The sequence below is a fragment of the Nicotiana tomentosiformis genome, chromosome 1 (genome assembly GCF_000390325.3).
Source record: "Nicotiana tomentosiformis chromosome 1, ASM39032v3, whole genome shotgun sequence".
NCBI lineage: Eukaryota > Viridiplantae > Streptophyta > Magnoliopsida > Solanales > Solanaceae > Nicotiana > Nicotiana tomentosiformis.
In genome coordinates, this window is record NC_090812.1 from 11,814,481 (window position 1) to 11,839,807 (window position 25,327).

Consider the following 25,327-nt stretch of genomic DNA (forward strand, 5'->3'; position numbering starts at 1 on the left):
TCCAGCTCTTTCACGTTCGCGTTCGCGTTCGCGTTTCGCGCTTCGCGTTCGCGTTCGCGAAGGTCAACCGACCTGAGCCCCAACGCTTCCTTTCTTCTTCATGTTCGCGTTGCCTTGGCCGCGTTCGCGAAGGCTTGCCTTGCTCCTTCTTCGCGTTTGTGTCCACAGCTTCACGTTCGCGAAGGCCAAACCATCATCCCCTCAAATTCCGCTTCGCGAACGCGGGACTCCCTTCGCGTTCGTGAAGAAAGAAATGAGACTTTAGCAACAGCAGTCCAAACAGCTCTAATTTGGTCCGAAATCACCCCGAAACACACCCGAGCCCCTTGGGACCCCGTCCAATCATACCAACATGTCCCATAACATAACGCGGACCTGCTCGAAGCCTCAAATCACATCAAACAACATCAAAATCATGAATCGCACCCTAATTCAAACCTAATGAACTTTAAAACTTCAACTTCTACCATCGATGCCGAAACCTCTCAAATCACGTCCGATTGACCTCAAATTTTGCACACAAGTCGCATTCGACATTACGGACCTACTCCCACTTCCGGAATCAGATTCCGGCTCCGATATCAAAAAGTCACCCCCTTCCCCCGTCAAACTTTCCAAAATTTTGAGTGTTGCCATTTCAAGCTTAATTCCACTTTGGACCTCCAAATAATTTTCCGGACACGCTCATAAGTCCAAAATCATCATACGGAGCTAACGGAACCTAAGACTTAAGCTTTCTTTTTAGAGACCAAGTGTCCAAAATTACTTTGAATCATCCGATAACTGAATTCAACCACGCACGCAAGTCAATACGCGTAATACGAAGCTGCTCCAGGCCTTATGCCGCCGAACGAGACTTAAATTCTTGAAACGACAAGTCGGATCGTTACATTCTCCACCTCTTAAACAAACATTCGTCCTCGAACGTGCTAAAAATCTTTCTGAGGACTTTAAATTACTGAGTATATTCTTGCACACATACTTGTGGGCGATTCTACATTCCTGCAATTTAACACGGGCCCGACAACACCATCTCGATTGAGATTATTTCCTTTCTCCATTCTTATAAGATTTAGAGAAAAAATTCCTAACTCTCCAATCATTTCCAAAATGCCTGATTTTTACTTCGACGTACGGTATTAGTCTTAACTGGCTATAGCAACTCGTGCCTATGCACACATCAACTTTCTTGATAGTGTTGAAGTACTTCAAAATTTTTCTGGGGTGTTTCATTCTTCCCTGCTTAGAATCATTCGCCCTCAAACACATAACATAATTTGTCTCTTCTTTTGCACTTCTCAATCCCCCAAATTTTTACTAACTCCCAAATTTTTCAGAAATTTTGGCAGAGTCTCCCCTGTAATTGGGCCTAACCACCTGCTTATGTAACACCAAAATAACTCCTACAACACATCCGCAACCCAACAAAATACCACAAGGTACATATCAATAACATTAATCTCAGCATTGCATTATTATAATGATATCAGGACATGAAGCACATCATATGTATGATCATCACCACATTGCTGGTCTTAGAAGCTGTTCATAATTAATTCCATCATCATCAATTAATCTCATATTAACCATCACCTCGTTTCGAATTTTTAAAATACTGACAATAGAACGTGAGGTATGAAGACCTCATGATTACTTACTCGGATTAATGAGTCATATTTAACGCCACCTGGGCACTCACCTCATAGGCTAAAACTCAATATTTACAGCACGAAAATGGCTGAATATGAACAGAAAAATATACAAGAATTATCAAATAAGCCTAACAGGCATGACTCCCTTTTAATATTATTGTACAAATTAAATTTCACAAAGGGAGAATTTTAAACTTATACATATTTCACCACAAGGACCTCGTCCTTACATAACTTCCACCGCGGCTTGCAGCCCGGTTTAAATATTTCACATCATGTAAAAATGCAAGGATCTCATCCTCAATTCCGAATCACAAGTATGTTGCACATTGTGCCAACTAAAATTTTCAATTTTCTTTCTTTCTTCTTTTCAATATATTTCATAAATAATTTTTCACAACATATAATGAACCCTCATATCGGTAGGGTGTATAATTCATAAAAATTAGAATCAATTATTCCGAAGCACATTAAACCTATTGTAATGAATAATAAAAATTACCTTTGGACTTATATCCCTTAATGGTATACAAAAATAAAATGACAGACACGGATTCACATCTTTAAATCTTCCAACAGGGAAAAACATATAAGTGGGTCACAAATTTACGAAGCTCACCCATAAGTGGAGAATAATAAGAGGACTCACCTCAATATTCAGAACCAAATCAAATTAAGGAAAATATCTTTTTATAATAAAAATCAAGACCATAGCTGTAATGACACCATCTGGTGTATTGGCCTCAGCCAAAACATAATGATTAAATCAACGGGTCGGGCCTCCACCTCTTAGGCGCCCACTACCCGCCTGTCCTCCTTCTTTAGCTGATTGTGCACGTGGAGTATTAATTGGAATAAAGCTTGTAGCTTGAGTGCTCTGATAAAATCCACCCCTCCCAAGTCTGGGACAATCTCTCATGATGTGCCTAGCATCACCATACTCATAACAACTCCTCTGAGGTCACGGCTACTCGAACTGAGTCTGTGCCGAATAACTGGAATAACCACTGTAAGAATCTTGTGTCGGTGGTGCACTATAAACTGGAGCACCCCGAGTAATCTGATGTGCGGACTGAGCTGACCGATTGCTCGAGCCTCCGCCATAATGGGTTCCAGCTTAAGAGTAAAATTCATTGAATCCTCCAGATCTTTGAGACCTTTTGGCCCCCTGAGACTCCCTTTCCTCGCCTAAAACACCCTCAATATTCCTTGCAATCTCCACTACTTGTTCAAATGGAGCATCAGTTTGCAACTCTCTAGCCATGCATATTTTAATATCATAATCGAGCCCCTCAATGAATCTGCGGACCTGTTCTCTGATTGTAGGAACTAAGATAGGTTCATGATGGGCTAACTCACTGAACCTAATAGCATATTCTGACACTGTCATAGTGCCTTGATGCAGCCGTTCAAACTCCATACGCCATGCATCTCGAAGAGTCTGGGGAACAAACTCTTTCAAGAACATTTTTGAAAATTGAGTCCAAGTTGGTTGTGTTGCATCGGCTGGTCTACCTTCTTCATAGATTTTCCACCACCGATATGCTGCGCCTGACAGTTGAAATGTAGTAAAGGCAACTCCGCTCACTTCCACAATATCCATGGTGCGGTGAATACAGTGACAATTTTCCAGAAATCCTTGGGCATCCTCTGTAGTTGTGCCACTAAAAGTTGATGGATCATATTTCTTAAACCTTTCTAGTCTCTTTTGTTCTTCTTCTGATGCCTCGGGACTGACCTCAGGACGAACCGGAATAATAGGTTATACCGGTACTACACCCGGAACCTGCTGCTCTGGAGTTGTGGTAGGAGTCTGAGCTACTCCCCTAATCTGTGAAATATTTGGTGCAACAGAGATCAATCCCGCCTGAGTTAATGTACCAAACATACTCAGGAACTGTGCTAAGGTTTCCTGAAGTCCGGAGGTAACAACCGGTGCTTCTGGTACCTGTCCCCCAATTGGAGCTACTAGTGGCTCCTCAACTATTGTTCTCACAGGTGCTCTAGTCGCAGCACGTGCCCTTCCTCGGCCTCTACCTCGGCCCCGGACTCTTGCAACCCTAGCAGTATGTGCGGATGCCTGCTCAGCTAACCCAGTAGCATGTGTCCTCACCATCTATGAGAGAATGGAGATACAAAGGTTCAAATTCCAAATTCAACAAATTCCCAACGACAGGAATGAAAGAAACGAAAATTTCCTAACAGTTATGTAGCCTCTCGAAGATAAGTACAGACGTCTCCGTACCGATCCGCAAGACTCTACTAGACTCATTCATGAATCGTACAACCTATAAACCTAGAGCTCTAATACCAACTTGTCACTACCCAAAATCCCACCACAGGCGTCGTGATGGCACCTAGTCTCTAAGACTAGGTAAGTCGATTTTAATTACATTTTGAAGCTATTTTTTTTCTTTGAAACTAACAGCGGAAATAATTACAATATACAACCTCCCAAGACTGGTAGTACTGAGTCACGAACTCTAACTGAATACATGGAATGATCACGAGGACTGAATATACAATACTGTTTGATTACAAATTAACAGTACAATGAAATAAAAAGACTCCAAGGAACTGCGATGACTAAAAAGCTCTACCTTGAATCCTTACGATCCCGCTTTAACTCTGCTCAAGTCTGATATCTCCAATACCTGACTCTGCACAAAAATGTGCAGAGGTATAATATGACTACACCATGGTCAGTACCCAGTAAGTATCAAGACTAACCTCAGTGGAGTAGAGACGAGGTACATTCAAGACACTCACTAGTCTAATAACCTGTGCAATATAATATACAAAATAATAGGAAACAAATAACAATAAGGGCAGGATAAAACAACCAGTGATATGCACAGCAGACAACAAGAATACCATTAATATCACTCAATAATTAATAAACACAATTACACCCAATTAAATCAAGTCCTTCAAATAAATGTCTTTCACATATAATTCTTCCAGATAACTCTCTTTTCCAAATATAATTTCCTCTAATAAACATCTTTCGAATATAAAATTCTTTCAATAAATATCTTCAAATATAATTTTCTCAAATAAATATCTTTTATATAATTCTTTTTGAATAAAAATCCTTCCAAATAAACATTTTGAATATAATTTTTTCAATTAAAAGTCACCATGTGACACCTCATTTCAAAATCATTAAAATACAGGTCTCAGCCCATTTTCATATTTTTCGTAAATACGGGTCTGAGCCCATTTTCATATTTCCACGGCAGCTCGTGCCCATAATTAAATCATCATATTTCTCCGGTACCTCGTGCCCTCATTTCATATCACAATTGCACGGACATCTCACGTGTCAAATATCATTATCATTTCATCACAGCACCTCGTGCCCACATTTCATTTTATAATCCGTCTGGCCATAGTCACAGGCTCTCAATTTCAACATAAATCAGATTGTTATCAATTTACCAATAACAAGACAAATTGTACAAGGTATAATAATTAAAAACACAACAAAATCACAACATCACATGAAAATCATCAACACCACAACCCCACATCTTCACATATCGTCCCTGATAATAGCCACCCTTATCGCTCATATTACCACCCTTATCACTCCTATAGCCACCCTTATCGCTCCGCCGAGATAATATTAATAGCCACCCTTATCGCTCCTATTGTCACCCTTATCGCTCCTATTGCCACCCTTATCGCTCCTATTGAAATAAAATGCATATTAACATGCTTATGGAATCTAAACACTAATGAGCAACAACCTATTGATTAAGGACCTAAATGTACTTCAACCATATTTATTTAAGCATTTATCCAAGCTACACTCAAATCAATATAAGCTAATAATAATAAACTCATAAATTAGTATTCAGAGACTACGAATTTATACACATTATCGAGCTTGATATACAATCATAACATTTAAAAGTTTCATTTTCGCCCAACAAAATCTGATTAAAGCGAGCTCCATATTGAAAGAAGTTCAAAACCTTCTCATTATCTTCATTAATCTGTCATACAAGGATTTAGGAATTACCTGGTTTGCAGCAGAATAAAATACAACAGTGATTGAGTAGAAAACTCGGCAACAAAAAACAACAATAATCCAGCAGCAAATTAGTGTTAAAAACAGCCCAGAAATCTGAGCAAAAATAGTGATTTGAGAAAGGTGAAACTTAGAACCAAACTCCAAAGACTCATCGATTTTTATAACGATTTTACACTCTAAGAATCACTCACAAAACTCTCAATTTCAGCTATTAAAGGGTACTTATTAACAATTGATTTTTTTACTCTCTTAAAGTGTGTTCAACTTAGAGTGAAAGGTGTCATCTAAGTGTAATATAGAGAGTGTGTGTAAAGTGAGAAAAGAGCAGCCCTTAAGTAGGCAAAGAAAACCACTTTTTGGACAGATTTTGGTTAACCACAAGTCTGTCCAAAAATACTGACTTTGTGTGCCAAAACACTACCCAAGGGTTGTCCAAAAGGTGAAAGGACAACCTGAAAACCAGTTGCGGAAGAAACACAGAGGAAAAGGGTCCTTTGTCACGACTCAAAATCTGACTAGTCATGATGGCACCTAACCCAACCCGCTAGGTAAGCCAATTATCAACTATCCAATTCCAATGAATTTAGAAAGGCAATTAATTAAAAAAATATATATAAAACCAATACATTTCCCTAAGAACTGGTAGTGCAAATCATGAGCTTCTAAGAATAGAGTTTACAAAGCTGGTATGAAATAAATACATCATCTGTTTGAAAAGTACATAAATAAAGTTTTATGAATCTAAGGCTACCATGAACAAGAGGCAGCTATAACTCAAACGCAGGTACACCTTCAGATCCAGCTCCCGACGAACGCAGCAACATCAGCAGCCAACATGTACACGCAAGATGCAGAAGTGTAGTATGAGTACAATCGACCCCATGTATTCAATAAGTAACAAACCTAACCTCAGGTTAAAAGTAGTGACGAGCTTGTACCAAGGTCAGAGTCCAACTCCAATAACCAACAACAGTTCATAACCACATTAAGCAAGTAATGAAAGAAGTAACCCAAGGAATAAATGCTCAGCTAAATCATGATTTTCAAAAATAGTTCTGCCTTTCAAGTGTATCAGTAAAAGTTCCAAGTCGTTTACCGAAGTTGCCAAAAATACGAATAAGTTTGAAAACAGTAATTTTTCCCAAAAATCCTTTCAACAATGATAAGATGTTTTATTTTCTTTCAAGATAGCCCGTGGAAAAATGCATCACTATGCCCATAGGCCAATATGTGTGAGAAGTCATGAATGACGTGATACCGTACAACGTGAGAAAAATACATTTCTATGTCTGTATATCACAGATGCATGTTAATGCAATGTATCTCAGTGATAAAATCATATGCATACTTCTCAGAGTATCAATTCACCCAGTCCTCCCCATCACTTAGTCCTCACAGTCACTCAATCCTCCCAATCGCTCGGCACTAGCACTCAGTAGGAACCTGAGTTCACTGGGGGTGTACAGACTCCGGAGGGGCTCCTTCAGCCAAGCGCTATAATCTGCACGGACAACTCACATGCTGTACGGACAACTTACGTGCTATAGTATCAATATATGTATCCGCCCGAATAACTCACGTGCTATAATAACGCCTATAAGGCCTGCTGCAGACGGGCAGCCCCGATCCACATAATAATAAAGTATATAAAGCCAATATGACATGCTGCGGCATGCAGCCCGATCCCATAATTATCCTCGCAATCAGGTCCTCGTCCTTACTCAGTCATCAATCTCTCCAATCTCTCTGGCTCACAATGTCATGAAACTAGCCCAAAATGATGATATGATGAATCAATAAATAGCAACAGAGACTGAGAGATGATATGAAATGAATGAACATGACTGATTATAAAATTTCATTTTAAACAAACAATTCAACAGCAATATGACCTTTGTGGGTCTTAATAATACTGGCACATAGCCTCAGTATGATTTTTAATATGATTCTCAGGTCAATTTCTTTAACACATAAAACTACATAGAAAATGCCAAGATTATTTGACTACAAAATTTCACGGAACCAATTATGTCAGAATTTCTATAGTGCACGCCCACACGCCCGTCACCTATCATGTTCGTCACCTCCAAACAATTCACATAATGCGTATATTCAGGATTCATACCCTCAGCTCCAAGATTAGAAGAGTTACTTACCTCGAACAAGACGAATCCACTATCGAGCAGGCTAAACAATACTCCAGAAATCCCATTCCGCACGTATCAACTTTTGAACGGCTCGAATCTAGCCACAATTAATTTAATTCAGTCAATACCAATTATTGTAATCAATTCCATAAGAAAATACTAATTTTCCAATAAAAATCCAAAAATAACTCAAAAATCGCCCGTGTGACCCACGTCTCGGAACCCGACAAAAGTTATAAAATATAAACGCTCATTCAACCACAAGTCCAACCATACGAATTTTATCAAATTCCGACATCAACTCGACCCTCAAATCTTCAAATTAAAGTCTATGAAATTTTCTACTATTTTCAACCCAAAACACTAATATGTTGATAAAAACAACAACAGATTCCTATAATTTAACCAAAACCGAGTTAGAATCACTTACCTCAATCCATATGGTGAAAATCGCCTCAAAATCGCTTCAATCCGAGCTCCATAGTTCCAAATGTGTTAAAATAGCCGAAACCTCAAAATATACCTCATATCCAAGCATTTACTCTTCGCGATCGTGGAAAATGCTTTGCGATCGCGAAGCACAAAACTTTTCAGCCCAAAATTTTTCCTTCGTGACCGCGGAAATCCACTCATGATCGCGAAGAACAAACTCCTCACCTTTTCCAGATAGCCTCTAGTATAATAGTCATAACATTTTGTATAAAACTCCAAATAATAAATGGTTTGACTTTCTCAAAACTAGACATCAAGGGCTATAACTTTCATTTTTGGATAATCTCCAAAGTCAGGTCAGTGCAATAGAGATTTTGTTCTACGCGATCGCGATTCATAAGGCTCCAAACTGTTGTTTGCTCTTCGCGAACGCGACCAAATGTTCGCCATCGCAATGCACACCTCTGTAGACAGAAACTGGCAATTAAAAATGGCCTAGAAATGGTCCGAAACCACCCCGAAACTCACCCGAGCCCCTCCGGACCTCAACCAAATATACCAACAAGTCCTAAAATATCATACGAACTTAGTCAAGCCTCAAATCACATCAAACAACATCAAAATGACGAATCATACCCCAATTCAAAATCTATGAACTTAGAACTTTCAAATTCTCTATCTTGTGCCGAAACACATCAAATCAATCCGGAATGACTTCAAATTTTGTACACAAGTCATAAATGACATAAAAAAGCTATTCTTATTTTCATAATCAAATTCCGACCCCGATATCAAAAAGTCAACCCCCCAGACAAACTTTTCAAAAATTCAGCTTTCGTCATTTCAAGCCTAATTCCACTACGGACCTCCAAATAATTTTCCGTACACGCTCCTAAGTTTAAAATCACCATACGGTGCTATTGAAATCATCATAATTAAAATCCTAGATCATTTACACATAAGCCAACATCCGGTCAACTTTTCCTACTTAAGCTTTCTATTATGAGACTAAGTGTCTCAATTCATTCCGAAATCCTTCCGGACTCAAACTAACTAATCCAATAGGTCATAATACATCTATAAAGCACAAATAGAGCAGTAAATGAGAGAACGGGGCTGTAATACCCAAAATGACCGGCCGGGTCATTACATCCTTTCAGCCACCCTACTAGTAAAAAGTAGGCTACCAGTACCCTAAATCATGATCAAACACATCTAAACTTCAAATTTTATCAACATCAATACCACCCTATATATAACAAACCAAAAAATAAGAAACAAGTAACTAGAAGTCAACTAATAACTAAAAATTAAACAAAAAAAATATACTATTCAAATTGTCTAATTAAAAGCAATTACCTTAACATATCACATACAAACTAATTGTTTCATTAAACAACTATGGCTAATTTGAACAATTAACTAAACAGAGCCTAATAACACTTAAATAAACAGAACCTAAATTATATTAATAAGCTAAATCACCTCAATAATCAATAGACAAGCAGGTGCTACTCAAACTAATAACCAAGCGCCTACACAGAATGACTAAGAACTATAATAACAATCGAAACAAGTAATAGATAAACTAGTAATAAGAAATAATAAATTAAACTAATACTAAGCCTAATTGCAGAAGGAAAAAGTAAAAATAGAAAAGTGGAAATAGAATTCTACCACAACAGGGGATTCAATGCTAACTCGAGCAGCGAGGAGGTGCCGAGGATATCGGGCAGCAACGAATTGACCACGAAGCAAACTTTTCACGTTGGCGGACACCAAAACTAAAGGTCCAGAGAACCAGTTTCGATCTCGGTATCATGCCAGCGGAAAAAGCTTGCTCGAGTCGTGTCTTGCAACAGGGGCAGAAGGGAAGAAGAAAATAAGAAGGAAAAGAAAAGTGAGCAACGACAATGGTGGCGGCGGGAGGTAGTCGATGGAATTCGGATGGCGTTACGGATGAAGACCAAGGGGAAAGGGTAGGTATCGTGGAGCTATATACATTCATGTATGTGTTGTGAGGTGGTAGTGGCCGGAGTTCTTTGATTTTGGGAAAATGGGTGGCGGCTAGGGCTTTGTTCTAGGCTAGATCTACGAATCTGGGGAGGGTTTTGAAGATTTTGGGGTGAAGAATAGGGAAGAGGAGAGTGAGGGAGCATGGTGATGTAAACATGGAGGTGATTGGCGGTGCTCCGCCGGTGGTCGCGATTTTCGGCCAGCAGAGATGGGCGGCGGACGATGAGGTCTTGAGGGAGAGGGGGGAGAGTGAAAAGAGAGGAAGAAGAGAGGAAATAAAGGGAAAATTGGGGTAATTTTCAGGGATTCTAAGCTTTAAATACCTAGGGATGAGATTGATAGGGGCCGTTGAATCATGAAAACATGGACAGGTGAGATTTAATCTCTGATTTATTAAACAAAACGATGTAATTTTGCCTTGAAACTACGTCGCTTGAAGGGTCCCTCAGACAAGCCTAGGGGACGTCAATAAAAATCGGAATTTTTACACAAATAGCCGGCCAGATTCAACGTTTATTTTTTCTAGCTAATATACACAGATTATATGTTAATATACACAGTTATACATATATTATACATGAATTATATATATATTATACATCTGTCGGCTATTTTTAATTTAAGACATTAGGTGGGCGGCTATTTGAGCTAATTCTTCGTAAAAGTCTCCCCAAAATGTAGAGTTGGCCTGAGAAAAACAAAAAATTGGGTAAGTAGTCTTATGGCCATCCAAAAAACCCATATAGAACCAGACCTTGGGATAGAGGTATCAAATATACGGGTTGAGTTGAATTTGATCGGGTCAAAAATCCGTCCAAACTTGGACGAGTCATATCTTCTTGCGCTGATCTTACAACCCTATCTTTGATTTAAAACCAGGCGTTTAGATAATGTCAAAATTTGTGGGGTTTTGTGCAAGGACTTATTGCTCGAGCTAGAATTTTTTTTTTTTTTTGGTTCAAAAGGCTCAAGCTAGAAGTTGAATGTGTTGAAAGTGGATTCAAAGTCACTTTTGGATTCTGAACTTTTTTGTGGAAAAGTGCAGGTAAATACAATAATTAAGGTAAACCAAATTGGTGTGTTTGGTTTGAATATTGTATTCTATATAACACATACCGTATATTTAATATTCTAATCATGTGAGCATCACATGAAAAAATATTCAAATATTTCAAGTAATCATTGACATTAGAAATGGATGATAGAAATTTTATTATGTAAAAGATTGACGGCCAATGATAAAGACAATAATTGATGTAAACCACTGGGCAAAAAATATTAGTCCTCTTGCTATATTTCAGTATTAATGAGATGTGTGTATATATATATATATATATATATATGATTCAGATAGCTACCTCCTACAGTCTTAATATACATCTCTAAAGTCTTAGTTGTGGACCACTTAATAACCATGGAATCCCAAAGAGTCATTCCTGTTATCAGATTTAGCCAAGAAAATATGAGCCCAAGTTCAAGTTGTTGGATTTCAACATGCCAAGATGTTAAAAAAGCTTTCGAAATCTATGGCTGTTTCTTAGCAATCTATGAAGAAATTTCAATGGAGCAGTGTAAAGAACTTTTCCGGGAATTGGAGAAGTTGTTTGATTTACCTGTGGAGACCAAAGCTAAAAACACTTCGAAAACTCCTTATTTTGGTTATATTGGACCAGAATCCTATACTCGGCCTCTTTATGAAAGCATGGGAATTGAGAATGCCACCAATCTTGAATCAGTTCAAAGCTTCACAAATCTCATGTGGCCTTCTGGAAATACTCATTTTTGGTATGATATCTGGATTAAGATTTCTTTCTCCTCATACTGAATTTTTCGTTCGTACATCAAGGAGTTTTTTACCATCCTTATAACCTATCTAGCAAAAAGCTTCTTTGGTCAAAAGTGTGGCCAAGCTTTTAGAAGAAAAAAAATATTTTTGAGTAGAAGCAGAAGTAGTTTTTGAGAAGCAAAAAAAAAAATTGTCCCTAAAATTATTTTTTTGAGAAAAATACACTTAGAATCACTTTTTAAAAGCATTGTTCAAAATAAGTTGATTTTAGAAACTAGGCCAAATAGGCTATTAGCCATATATCATTACCTTCCTCCCCTCCTCAATTTCTCTTCTTTGTTTTTCTTTAATATTCTTAATTTTCTTTATCCATTCACTACTAGAAATTCGGCAAAAACCGACCAAGGTCGACCGACCAACTTTGGTCGGTCAAAAAACCGACCAAAACAATTTTGGTCGGTCAAAAAACCAACCAAAGTTGGTCGGTTTTTCAAAATATTTTATTTTTTAAATTTTTTTTACGAAATCGACCAACTTTGGTCTGTTTTCTTTGGCACAAAAATGCGAGAAACTATTTTTGAGTCCCGCGAAATTTATTTTTCAAGAAACTGACCAACTTTGGTCGGTTTTTCAATTAAAATAAATAAAAATTAATATTAAAAAACCGATCAAAATTGGTCGGTTAATTCGGCCGGTCATTTAAAAAAACGACCAACTTTGGTCGGTAATTTTACTTTTTAATAAAACCGACCAACTTTGATCGGTTATTTTCGTGCGAAAATACAATTAAAGAGTATAAATCAAATAAAAGACAGTCTTACATCAAAATGCACCAATGGTCTAGTGGTAGAATAGTATCCTGCCACAGTACAGACCCCGGTTCGATTCCCAGATGGTAAATCTTTTGATTACATAATTAAAATACCGACCAACTTTGGTCGGTTTTTTTTGGCAATATATTTTTTTTATAATTTAATTGACCGACCAACTTTGGGCGGTATTCCTTTCCGACCCCTAAAATACCGTTCACACGTAAATGGTCATGTTTTGGTCGGTTATTGGCCATTATCGACCAACTTTGATCGGTTTTTACCGGATTTTTAGTAGTGATTGGCCTTTGTATGAATAGTGGACTACTTCATTACCATGCAAAGCAAATGCTGGAACTAGACAACATGGTGACAAGAACGATGTTTGCAAGCTATGGTGTGGATAAATATCATAAATCGTGTGTTAAATCTAAGGGTAACCTTGTTCGTGTCATGAAATATGGAGTTCCAAAGTCCGATGAGCCTAACGTTGGTCTTCCACCTCATAGTGACAAGGGCTTCACTACTATACTCCATCAAAATCAAGTAAATGGTTTGGAGATCGAAACAAAGGATGGTCATTGGATTTCTGTAGAATTTCCTCCTTCATCCTTTATTGTTATCGCGGGTGATGCACTTAAGGTTAGTTATCCCTATACCTATGAAACTTTAAATTGCCTATCACTCCTTCCGTTTTATTTTATATGATAGTAATTGACTAGGTGCGTCCGGAGCTTAAGAAGAGAAAATAATTATTTTTGTCATATACCAAATGTAAACATGTCAAAATATTTTTGAGGTATAAAAGCATATATCACTAAAGGTAAAAATGAGAAGCTTAAAGAGTTTTTACATATAAAATGTTGTCGTTGGAAAGAGTATCATATAAAATGAAACGAACGAAGTAGATTGTAAACCTGATGTTGTTTCATTTGATCGTGCAAAATTTTTGGGTTTTTATTGGCTAAGGAATGGAGCAACGACAGAATACATGCTGTTACACATAGAGTTACAATGAGTGGAAATGAATCAAGATATTCACTTGGGCAATTTTCACATCCACAGAAGATAGGAACACTAGAAGAGCTCATTGTTTCATCCTCTGCAGTTTAAGCCTTTTGATATTATATATGGAACTGATTCGTAACTATAAATCGGGTGAAGAACCACAAGATGAAGATATTCGATCTGAAGGCCTATTCTTCAAGTGCTGATAATATTTAGTTTGATGCTTTACTTCTCTTGTTGGAGAATAATGGACTTGATTGTTGTTACCTGTATTTACTATTATAAAAGCATGAAACTTCATCATGGAATGATGATCGACTTGTCTGTATATTCTTCTTAAGTGTATTTCATGTTGGAAAAAATTATAATTAATACTTCCACCACCCAAGAATATGTATTTATGACAAAGAGAACGGTGAGGAAACGAATTGGAAATTTTAAATCAAATAATATTTCTCCCACAACTTGCAATTGGATGTGATTGAAGAATTTTTGTTTTTTTTTCTTTTCTTCATTTCTCTTTGGAACATGTCTTGCATGGATGATTTTCCCATTTTTACAGCTTAAATGATGACATGTGCGCTGTAGCAAAGATATAAGATTATTTTGAAAAGTGCTTTTTTTTAAAAGTATTTTTCTCAAAAGTATTTTTGGTGAAAAACAGTTTGTGTTTGGCTAATTAATTTGTAAAAAATACTTCTGAGCAGCAATTAGTATTAGCCAAACTTTTAAAAAGTACTTCTAAGTATAATTTTCTCGAAAATGCTTTTGGGAGAAGCTAATTTTTTCTGCTTTTTCAAAACTGATTCTACTTCTACTCAAAAATATTTTTTATTCTTCTAAAAGCCTAGCCAAACACTTTAACTTTGAAAAAAAAATATTTTTTTTCCTTGAAGAAACTTGACCAAACATACATAGTTAAAAAGTCTTTGACACAAATCAACTTGGTAACGATTGGTTTGTTTTTTTCTTTTTGTTTTTAGAAACTTCCGGAAAACCCGCAACCGCTACTGTTATACCATGTGCGTCCCAAGGTGGCGTAATGAATATGAGACTTGTTAATCATTATTAAAATAATTTTAAAGTCATAATATGGCTATATATGATATTTGGATAGAAAATATGAAGTTTGGGAAAAATCGGATTAAAGTTGCGGAAAGAGCGACTAAGGATTTGCCTTGTAACAAAGTTTTTTGAGAAATAAATTTTGTGTGCTATATGAGGTCTTTTTAGGATATATTATATATCAAATTGAAGGTCTTGGAATTTAGTTTCCAACTCTCTTAACCGTTTGTTCATACGACACTCGAATAAAAAATTATAAGCATTGAAAGAATGACGAATGCTAGGGTGCCAAGTAGCATCTTTTGACTTTTCAAACAAAATGGATATTTATATCCTTATATTGTTTATTTCTTCAATTTTCCGGAACACACAATCAAATAAGACCCCTAACTTTACTCTTAAGCTCTCTTCAAGAGCTTCAAACAAGATTATCATACCGGACACGAAATCAAGAAACGATAACATTAAAACGATCCCTACGACATAAGTATCGCTATATCGCCTCTCTTTTTCTTTGTAGTTTGAGTTTTGGAAGGTACTTCATAGTTATGAAAATGTGTACTTTATGTATTTAAGTATTTAAATATCAAGAAATGTTGATAAATTTATTTTCCAATAGTTAGAACTCACGGGACGGTGATCGGAAGTCGTGAGTTCGAGTTATTCACTTGTAGCGGACTGTTTTGTGGATTATTTTGTGTTGCTGTTGGGCTGCGTGCTTTACTACTGTTTTGTGGAGTTTTGGAGGAGTAAGGTTGTGGAGGAACATCACATAAATTCAGGGTGGTGGGATGGTCGTTCGTCATAATACTTTCGGGCCGTTTGACACTACTACGATGGTCGTTTTGTGTATGAAGAGATTGGGGTGTGTTGGGCTGTTTTGTAGTATTCTGTGGTATATATAAGGTTGAAAAATAATGTATGCATATTGATATTATTGTGTTTGGTGTTATCTTGAATTTGAAGAAAGTAAGAATTATAGTGGAGATGTTGCCCGTTTTAATACAAAATAAGTTTGTCATTCGTTGTGCGATAGTTGTACCTTTCGTAACTTAATGATAGTATTATTATTATTGTTGTTGTAGATTAAGGTACGAAGAGGCGAGTTCAACTTGGTGATTGGAAATATTGTGATAAGGTATGTTAAGGCTATCCATTCTTTCCTTTTTGGCATGATCCATATGATGCAAGAAATGAGCAAGTATGCAACTTTCACAAATAATTCTATTCCTAGAAGTACTAGGGTCGCCTATGTTCTTGATTCCCCATATGTCCTACTATCATATCGTTTGTTCATGAGTCTTATGATATTCCGATAGATATAGATTTACTTCCTTATGCATTGCATTCATTTATACATGTACATTGACCCATGACCAGATGACATTATATACGCGTATATTATATGTATATGGAATATAGAAAAGGTTATGGCGTTATATACGCACCACCACCTGATCAGCTGGTATACGTTGATGATTTCGCCCACAGTGGCTGAGATGATATGATGGGATGCCCTCAGAGGCTTGATGATGTTATGTACGCATATACTTAAGCATGGTATAGCATTTATACGCACATGCATGACATTATAAATATTTTCATGATTCAAAGAGTTATTCAGACTTACAGGTTGAGTTCCTTACTCCATGTTTCTTTCATACCTTACATACTCTGTACTTTATTTGTACTGACATCTCTTTTGCCTGGAGACGCTGCATGTAATGACCCGGCCGATCGTTCCGAGAGTTATTGCCCCGTTTCCCTTATTTCTGCTTCTTTTTATGTTGTTCAGTTGTTTTGTGTTGTATCGGGTTGGTAGGTTCGGGTCTGGAGTAGTTTCGGAGTGGAATGAGACACTCAATCTCTTATTTAGAAGGTTAAGTTGAAAAAGTCAACCGGATATTGACTTATGAGTAAACGATCTCGAATTGGGATTTTTATGGTTCGGATAGCTCTGTTAGGTGATTTTGGACTTTGGAGCGTGTCCGAAATGTAATTTGAAGGTCCGTGGTAAAATTAGGCTTAAATTAGCGAAATTGGAAATTTGGTGATTTCCGGCCGGCAGTGAAAAATTTGACATCGAAGTCGAAATAGAATTCCGGGAGTTGGATTGGATTCGTAGTGTCATTTGTGACGTGTGTGCAAAACTTGAGGTTATTCGGACGAGGTTTGATAGGTTTCGGCATCGGTTGTGAAAGTTTGAGGTTTCAAGTCCATTAAGCTTGAATTGGTGTGCGATTCATGTTTTTGTTATTGTTTGATGTGATTCGAGAGCTCGATTGAGTTTGTATGGTATTTTAGGACTTGATGGTAACTTTGGTTGAGGTTCCGGAGGCCTCAAGTGTGTTTCGGGATGAGTTTTGAGCAAGTCCGGGCATTTCAAGAACTCAGGTATGATTCTGGTGCTTTGAATTTCGCGGATCTCAGCAGAATTTCGTGAACCTCAGCAGAATTTCGCGGACCGCATAATTCTGCCGTGGCCGCACTCCAGGGAAACGTTCTGCAGATCCGCTGGTCCGACTTCGGGAGCCTATATCTTTTGATCTACAATGAGTTTTGAGATGATTTAAAAACGAAAGTTGTAGCCCTTTGTGTCTAGGTTCCAGAAAGGTAAAGAAGTCATTATGTGGACATTTGTATATAAAGTTATGGCCAAAATACTAAAGCCTGGCAGTGCAGCTATTAAAAAGTGCGGTCGCACCATTTTTTTGTGATCGCAGGACCTGGGAGGCGCGGCCGCACTTGGAATTGCGCGTACTGCATAGTGGGAGTTCAGAGGGTGCATTATATAAATGGGGTTTAGGGCAGTATTTCACATTTTGAACCTAGGGAGCGCGGTTTGTGGCGATTTTTCGTGGGTTTTTCAAGAAATTCATCGGGATAAGTGATTCTAACTCGAATTTGGTTAATATACATGAATATATCAATGATTTCATCATTTGATTAGTACTTTGAGGTGAAAATTTGGGAAAAATTATAGAAACTTCATAAAATAAATTTTTGGGATTTGAATGTCGATTCGAAATCGGATTTGAGTGAAACTAGTATGGTTGGACTCGTGAGTGAATGTGTATTCGTAATTTGTGACTTTTACCCGATTTTGAGTCGTGGGCCCGGGGGCCGGGTTTGTGCCAATTTCGGGTTTTTGGTCTAAATTGGTAGTTTTCCATGTGGAATTTATTCCATTAGCGTATATTGATGCTATTGTACTGATTGTGAATAGATTTGGAGCATTTGGAAGCTGATTCGAGAGGCAAAAGCATCGCGGGGTAGAGATTTGACCGGTTTGAGGTAAGTAACGATTGTAAATCTAGTCCTGAGGGTATGAAACCCCAGATTTTGTATCATTTTACTATTTTGAGGTGATGCACATGCTAGGTGACGGACGTGTGGGCGTGCACTGTTAGAGATTATGACTTAGTTCGTCCCGTAGCAACTGTAAAGTTGCATATTTTGTTGAAACTATATGATACTTATGTGTTTTAGAAAACGTTTCTGTAAATTGGGCTGAACGTCATGTTTGGGCCTTGTTCCAGTGCTATTTGGACCCTTAGGGGCCTTTTCTTACTATCCCCTTACTGTTTTTGATTGAAAATTTATACTCAGTCATGGTTATACCTGTTTACTGTATAACTCAGTTTTTATTACTCTATTTTGATGCATATAAATGTTTTTTGGGCTGAATACCCTGTTTTACTGAGAGCCCGAGTGGCTTGAGAGGTTTATGAATGAGTGAGGTCGAGGGCCTAATTTGTGAGGATATTTATGGGATCGGGATGCACGCCGCAACATGTTTGATATAGGCCTAGGGCCTGATTGATTTATGCCATGATTTGGCTTGATATAGCGCTTGGGTTGAAGGAGCCCCTCCGGAGTCTGTACACAACCCCAGTGAGCGCAGGTACCTACTGAGTGCGAGTGCTGAGTGACTGGGAGGCATGAGTGATGGTGAGGTATTCCCGAGGGGTTGTTTACGAGTGATTGTAAGGTATGCCTGAGGGGCTGTATACGAGTGACTGTGAGGTTTGCCCGAGGGGCTGTATATGAGTGATGTTTTGCCCGAGGGGCTATTTATGATTTCATCATTTTTGCATACCTTGCATTGAGCCTTTGTTTGAAAACTGTAAAAAATATCTTTAAATGATTTTACTGGAACTGGGTTTAAACGAGATATTTTGATTCAAACCCTGATTTTAAAAGCATGTGGTATTTTACTAAGATTCCATGATATGAACTTTATATGCTTATTGATCGTCACTACTGCTCAGTCTTTATTTATTGTTGTTACTTACTGAGTTATCTTACTTACGTTACTCCCAGCACCTGGTGTGCAGATCCAGGTGTAGCTGGACACGGTAGCCGTTGTTGACTATTCTGGTTGCAGATTTTCTCGAGGATAGCAAGGTAGCTGCCTGGCGATCGCAGCCCTGCTCTTCTCCCTCTTATCTTCCTTTAGTTGTATTTATCTATTTTTCAGACTATGTTAGTATCGATATTGTCAGATAAATTGTAGTAGATGCTCATGACTAGTGACACCCCGATGTCGGGCTTTTCTTTCCACACTTTTGTTTTGATTTGAACTCCTTTACGAAGGTTTTTATTTTAGATAGCCTTGAAATTATCTTTGAAATGAAAATATCGGTTTGCCTAGTTCCACGATAGGCGCCATCACGACATGGTTAGTTTGGGTCATGACACTACGTTTCATGCCCGCAAGTCCCGATAGACAGGTTGAGAGTTATCCTACTAGGCTATCAGCTCAACAAAAGGTGTTTGTGCCCTCCACTTGTTCCGGAGTTGCCTATTTGATCAGTATGATTTAAATATGTATTGATTGGTATGGCGGGGTCCTGTCTCGACCTTTATGACATTTATGTACTCTTAGAGGCTTGTAGACAGATGACATGTATATGGATACTTGTATGGCCTTATCAGCCTATGTCTTGAGTATACAAATGATCATGCCAGCCTTATAGGCCCGTATGTCACATGTATAAGTTTCTATATTATGTTGGGTTGTCCTATGTGTAGTATTCCCTTATGTTTTATTCCCGTTGTCTCATGACGGCCCTTCTGGGCCACTTACCCATGACAGTATGATAAGAAAGATATGTTACGTTGGTACTCGGCTGTGTAAGGCACCGGGTGCCCATCGCGGCCCTGCGGTTTGGGTCGTGACAGAAGTGGTATCAGAGCAGTTATGTCCTATGGAGTCTACAAGCCGTGTCTAGTAGGGTCTTGTTTATAGGTGTGCTATGCACCACACTTATAAGCAGGAGGCTATAGGGCATTTAGGACTGTCACTCTTTCTTCTTACTCTAGATCGTGTGGTAGAGATCAGTTGTAAGAAATTCAAATTCCTAAATTCTATTTTATTTGTTATACAACGACATCTACATCCAGAAAGACAGTTGGTAAAAGATTAAATGTGGTTGTGGAAGAGTTGAGTCAGAGGAACTCAATTTTGCGTCATGCTTATGATGAGTAAATGTAAGGCCTTCAGTAGATATGTGTGTACTACGACGTGTGAGCCTCTTGATAAGGAGCCATAAGGCATGAATATCTATCTACCCCTATAGTAAAAAGCAACGAGAGTATCAGAAGGTAGATACAAGTTTCAACAAGTAAAAGAAGCTAGGTGAAGAAGGATACGAGGTACCCAGTTAGTGAAGATTATCTGTATTTACAATTCATGCAAAGAAATATAAGCATTCTGAGTTACTTTCAACAATAGCAAAGATATATTCACTTGACAACACCCATTTCAGTTATGCCCTGTGGGAGTAACCCAAAATTGTGGATGGATTGCTATCATTAGCTCACATTTTCGAGGGATATTGCAAACGAGGTAATGGTTATTCTTTTGAAATACCCAGATGGCGCACTCTAGAATAGTACAATCAGATATGAATACTAGAATGTTCAGAAATTTCAGAAGATTGGCATTGGAATCTTAGAAGGGATAAATATTTACCTTTGTATGGATCTCGTCCCTAGTAAAGAAAGTGTGTTAGGCGACCCGAAGAGCCAGTGAGTTGAATCGATGGGGGCTAAAAGTAAAAGAATATTTTGAAGAAGTTTTCATAATAAGGTGATAGACAGAAATATTAGCAGGAGAATAAGAAGAAAGTAAATGAAGCATTATGAGTAAGATGTGATAAATGGATGATAACGATAAATAAAAATATGACAGGACTACAGATTCTATAGTCAAGTGAAGGAAAAGACAAGAAGTTACAGTCCTTGAGATAATAAAAGAGTATAAGCCATAAAGTCATGTCCCATTTCGAGAAATGAGTTGGTGACTCATATGTGATTACCAAAAGGAAAAGTTAGACCCCCTGAGTAATAGAAATTAGTATGGGCTAGTGAATAAGATAACTGAACATGAATTCGGGACCAAAGGATTTGATAATAGTTGATATCATGAGAATTTCAGAGATCGCATTCCGGCGATAATTGAATGGACAATAGAAGAATAACCTTTAAAGGTCATTCAGGAAAACGCTTCCCTAAAACAAGCATGGTGACCAGAGTTAAGCTTAAGGGACTAAGTGTGCCAGTTACACTAGGTGTCACCTTTGTATGTAAGAAATTAAATTATCCCTCGTACATAAGAGTTACCGCAAGGCAAGTATGAGTCCGTGAAGATGTGAAAAGATGCCAAGTATGAAGAGGTGAAACATTTATAGATAAATCTTCATATCAATAAATGTTAGTACTCCCCTAAAGGGGGAAGGTGGTGTGATATGGTATTAAGTCGGAGTTATGTGGTCAAGGTAACTATGGAATAGTAAAGGAAGAATGTGGTAGAAAGGCGAAAGGAATAAGATTGCATTTATTCAGATCCTACGGATATGATACGACTCCAGAACATTATGTAAGCATGACGGCGGGGAGAGACAATAAGGGTTCCATCACTAGATGTTATTGATAAATAAGTGCAAATGAACACTAGATACATAAGGAGCCAGTATGCGGGGTAAGTTAAGACAAATGATATAACCCAAGAGAGATTACGCAGAATATAGATATGAGAATGGACTAACGTGTAGTTAGTAGTTGATTCAGGAAGAGCCTAGACATGGCTAAACAAGAGGATATAGACAAATCAACAGGTTGTGCAAGATAAACATAGTGAAACCCAACATAGGGAATTCAGTCGGGCAAATATGATGACATTGTAATCCTTGAGAAATATTCAGATTGGAGTTGGGGTTGTTAAATGTACCGTATAAGTGTTACGAAAATTAAAAAAAATGGTGCCACTGAGAAGACAGTCAAAAGTTTCAGTTCAGAATCAACCTTACGAGCACAAGGGCGTGGAGGTAAGTAGTTAAGGATAATTATAGGTAAATAAGAACATCAAAAATTCTTTCGGGTATACGATGTAATAAGCTCGCAGCTTTACAAGAGTCAAAGGGTCTCTCTTAAGTACTACAAAGAAAGACTAGCTGAGAGAATAAGGAAGAAGGCTTCAACTTAAGTATAGTGACATAAAGAAGAAATGGTCTTGTAACAACAGTCTCACAACAACATTGTATGCACTCCATAAGAAAGTGGCACCTATCATGGCTAATGAAGGGGGAAAAAAATCAAAAGATGATTTTTGATATCATATGAGTTACAGGAAATTCCAGTATTTGTGAGTAATGAGATAAGCCATGTATTCATGCAACAAGTGCCAGAACGACCATGAAAAGTAATTGCTTATGTTTAAAGACAACTAAGAAAGCACGAGAAGAATTATCCGACCCAAGATTTAGAGTTAGCCGCGAAGATTCATGCACTAAAGATATGGAGGCACTATTTGTATGGCATTCATGTTGATATCTATACGGATATAAGAGCCTTCAATATATCTTCAATCAAAAGGAATTGAATTTACGCCAACGGAGATGGTTGGAGCTACTGAAAGACTATGGCGCTGATATTTTATACCATCCGGGGAAGGCGAATGTAGTAGCTAACGCCCTCAGCCGTAGATCTATGGGGTATCATGTCATATTTACATCCAGAGAAGTGTGGGATAGCCCATGAGATTCATCAACTAGCTAGCCGTGGAGTTCGATTACTGGACTCAGGTGATACCGGAGTTACTATTCAGGACGCGGCAACATCCTCTTTAGTAACTGAAGTGAAGGAACGCCAGTATGAGGATCCTGTTCTAGCTCATTACAGAGATACATACCCTCAAAAGGAGAATACACCATTTGAGATTATAGGAGATGGAGTCCTCAGATATCGAGGTTGATTATGTGTTCTAATGTGGCAGGGTTGCGCCATCAGGTTATGGGAGAAGCTCACTATTCTCGTTATTCTATTTATCCAGGAGCGACGGAGATGTATCATGATATCAGGGGAATATACTGGTGGGACGAAATGAGGAGGGATATAGCAGAGTTTATTGCTCAGTGCCCTAATTGTTAGCAGGTTAAGATTGAGCATCAGAAACCTTGTGGATTATTATAGGCTATAAAGATTCCGACTTGGAAATGGGAAGTGATTAATATGGATTTTATAATAGGCTTACCTCGTACCCAACGTAAGTTCGATACTATAAGGGTTATTGTCGATAGACTTACAAAAGCAGCCCATTTTTGTCTGTCAGGACTTTACTTAGTAGAGAATTATGCAAGACTTTATATTAGGGAGATAATATGACTTCATGGTGTCCCTATATATATTATCTCAGATAGAGGTGCTCAGTTTACAGGTAATTTCTGGAGGTCCTTCCAAAAAGGATTGGGGACTCAGGTAAGTCTTAGTACAACATTTCATCCCTAGACATACGGTCAGGCTGAACCTACTATTTAGACGCTGGAGGATATGCTACAGGCTTATGTGATGGACTTCAGGGGTAGCTGGGATGATCATCTTCCACTTATTGAGTTTACATATAATAATAGTTGTCATTCCAACATTCATATGGCTCCATACGAAGCTTTTTACGGACGAAAGTGTAGGTCTCCTATAAGATGATTAAAGATTGGGGAAACTAAGTTAGTAGGACCAGAGTTGGTACAACTGGCAGTTGAGAAGATTAAGCTTATAAGGGAAAGGCTATTAGTAGCACAGATTCGTCAGAAGTCCAATGCAGATAATCGATGACGAGACTTGGAGTTTCAGGTAGATGACTGGGTATTCCTAAAGGTATCACCAATGAAAGGCGTTATGAGATTCAGTAAGAAAGGAAAGCTTAGCCCTCGGTACATTGGACCTTATAAGATTATACGCAGAGTAGGCCAAGTAGCATATGAGTTAGACTTGCCTTCCAAATTGGAGTATGTACATCCAGTCTTTTATATGTCTATGTTCCTTATGTGTATTCGAGATCCCTCTAAAGTCATTCCAGTTGACGATGTTTAGGTTACAGAGCAGTTATCATATGAGGAAGCACTCATTGCTATACTAGATAGACAAGTTCAGAGATTAAGAACTAAGGATGTAGCTTCAGTTAAAGTACTTTGGATTAACAATAGTGTGGAGGAGATGACTCGGGAAGCTGAAGAAGAAATTAAGACTAGGTATCCTCACTTGTTTCCACTTCCGGAGGAGGATCAGACTGAGACATCACAACCTTTAGGTACGTATATGATACTTGATTCTTATGTTAGTTATTGTTATTGGTCATGTGAGGCCGTTGGTGTTATTGATGATTGTGGCCCTATGTGGCTTTGTATTGTTGGGTTTTATGTGTGACAGGTTGGTAGTAGTACCATTATAGGGGAGACTCTGCTAAAATTTCTATAGATTTCTGGATTAACATTCGAGGACGAATGTTTCTAAGGGGGAAAAATTGTTACACCATGTGCGTCCCAAGGTGACGTAATGAATATGAGACTAATTAATCATTATTAAAATGATTTTAAAGTCATAATATGGCTATATATGAGGTTTGGATAGAAAATATGATGTTTGGAAAAAATCGGATTAAAGTTGCGAAAACACCGACTAAGGATTTGCCTTGTAATAAAGCTTTTTAAGAAATATATTTTGTGTGCTATATGAGGGCTTTTTGGGACATATTATATACCAAATTGAATATCTTGGAATTTAGTTTCCAACTCTCTTAACCGTTTGTTCATACGACACTCGAATAAAAAATTATAAGCATTGAAGAATGACGAATGCTAGGGTGCCAAGTAGCACCTTTTGACTTTTCAAACAAAATGGATATTTATATACTTATATTGTTTATTTCTTCAATTTTCCGGAACACACAATCAAATAAGACCCCTAACTTTACTCTTAAGCTCTCTGCAAAAGCTTCAAACAAGATTATCATACCGGGCATAGAATCAAGAAACGATAACATTAAAACGATCCATACGACATAAGTATCGCTATATCGCCTCTCTTTTTCTTTG

The 25,327-nt window shown here is 37.9% G+C and overlaps 1 protein-coding gene across 1 annotated transcript; it reads left to right on the top strand.

Moving 5' to 3' along the window:
- Positions 1-11,637: 11,637 nt before the first annotated feature.
- Positions 11,638-14,217, top strand: LOC104112853 (probable 2-oxoglutarate-dependent dioxygenase AOP1.2). Its single transcript, XM_009622892.4, has 3 exons — positions 11,638-12,071; positions 13,202-13,523; positions 13,851-14,217. Exons 1-3 carry the CDS (start codon positions 11,701-11,703, stop codon positions 13,992-13,994), a joined length of 837 nt encoding a protein of 278 aa, XP_009621187.1. The 5' UTR covers positions 11,638-11,700; the 3' UTR covers positions 13,995-14,217.
- Positions 14,218-25,327: the final 11,110 nt, after the last annotated feature.

Bases quoted from the DNA above. Each gene is read 5' to 3' on its own strand.
- LOC104112853 (XM_009622892.4), top strand. From the start codon at position 11,701: ATGGAATCCCAAAGAGTCATTCCTGTTATCAGATTTAGCCAAGAAAAT. The intron at 12,072-13,201 runs GTATGATATCTG...TTGTATGAATAG, and splicing joins TCTGGAAATACTCATTTTTG to TGGACTACTTCATTACCATG. The intron at 13,524-13,850 runs GTTAGTTATCCC...TTATTGGCTAAG, and splicing joins TCGCGGGTGATGCACTTAAG to GAATGGAGCAACGACAGAAT.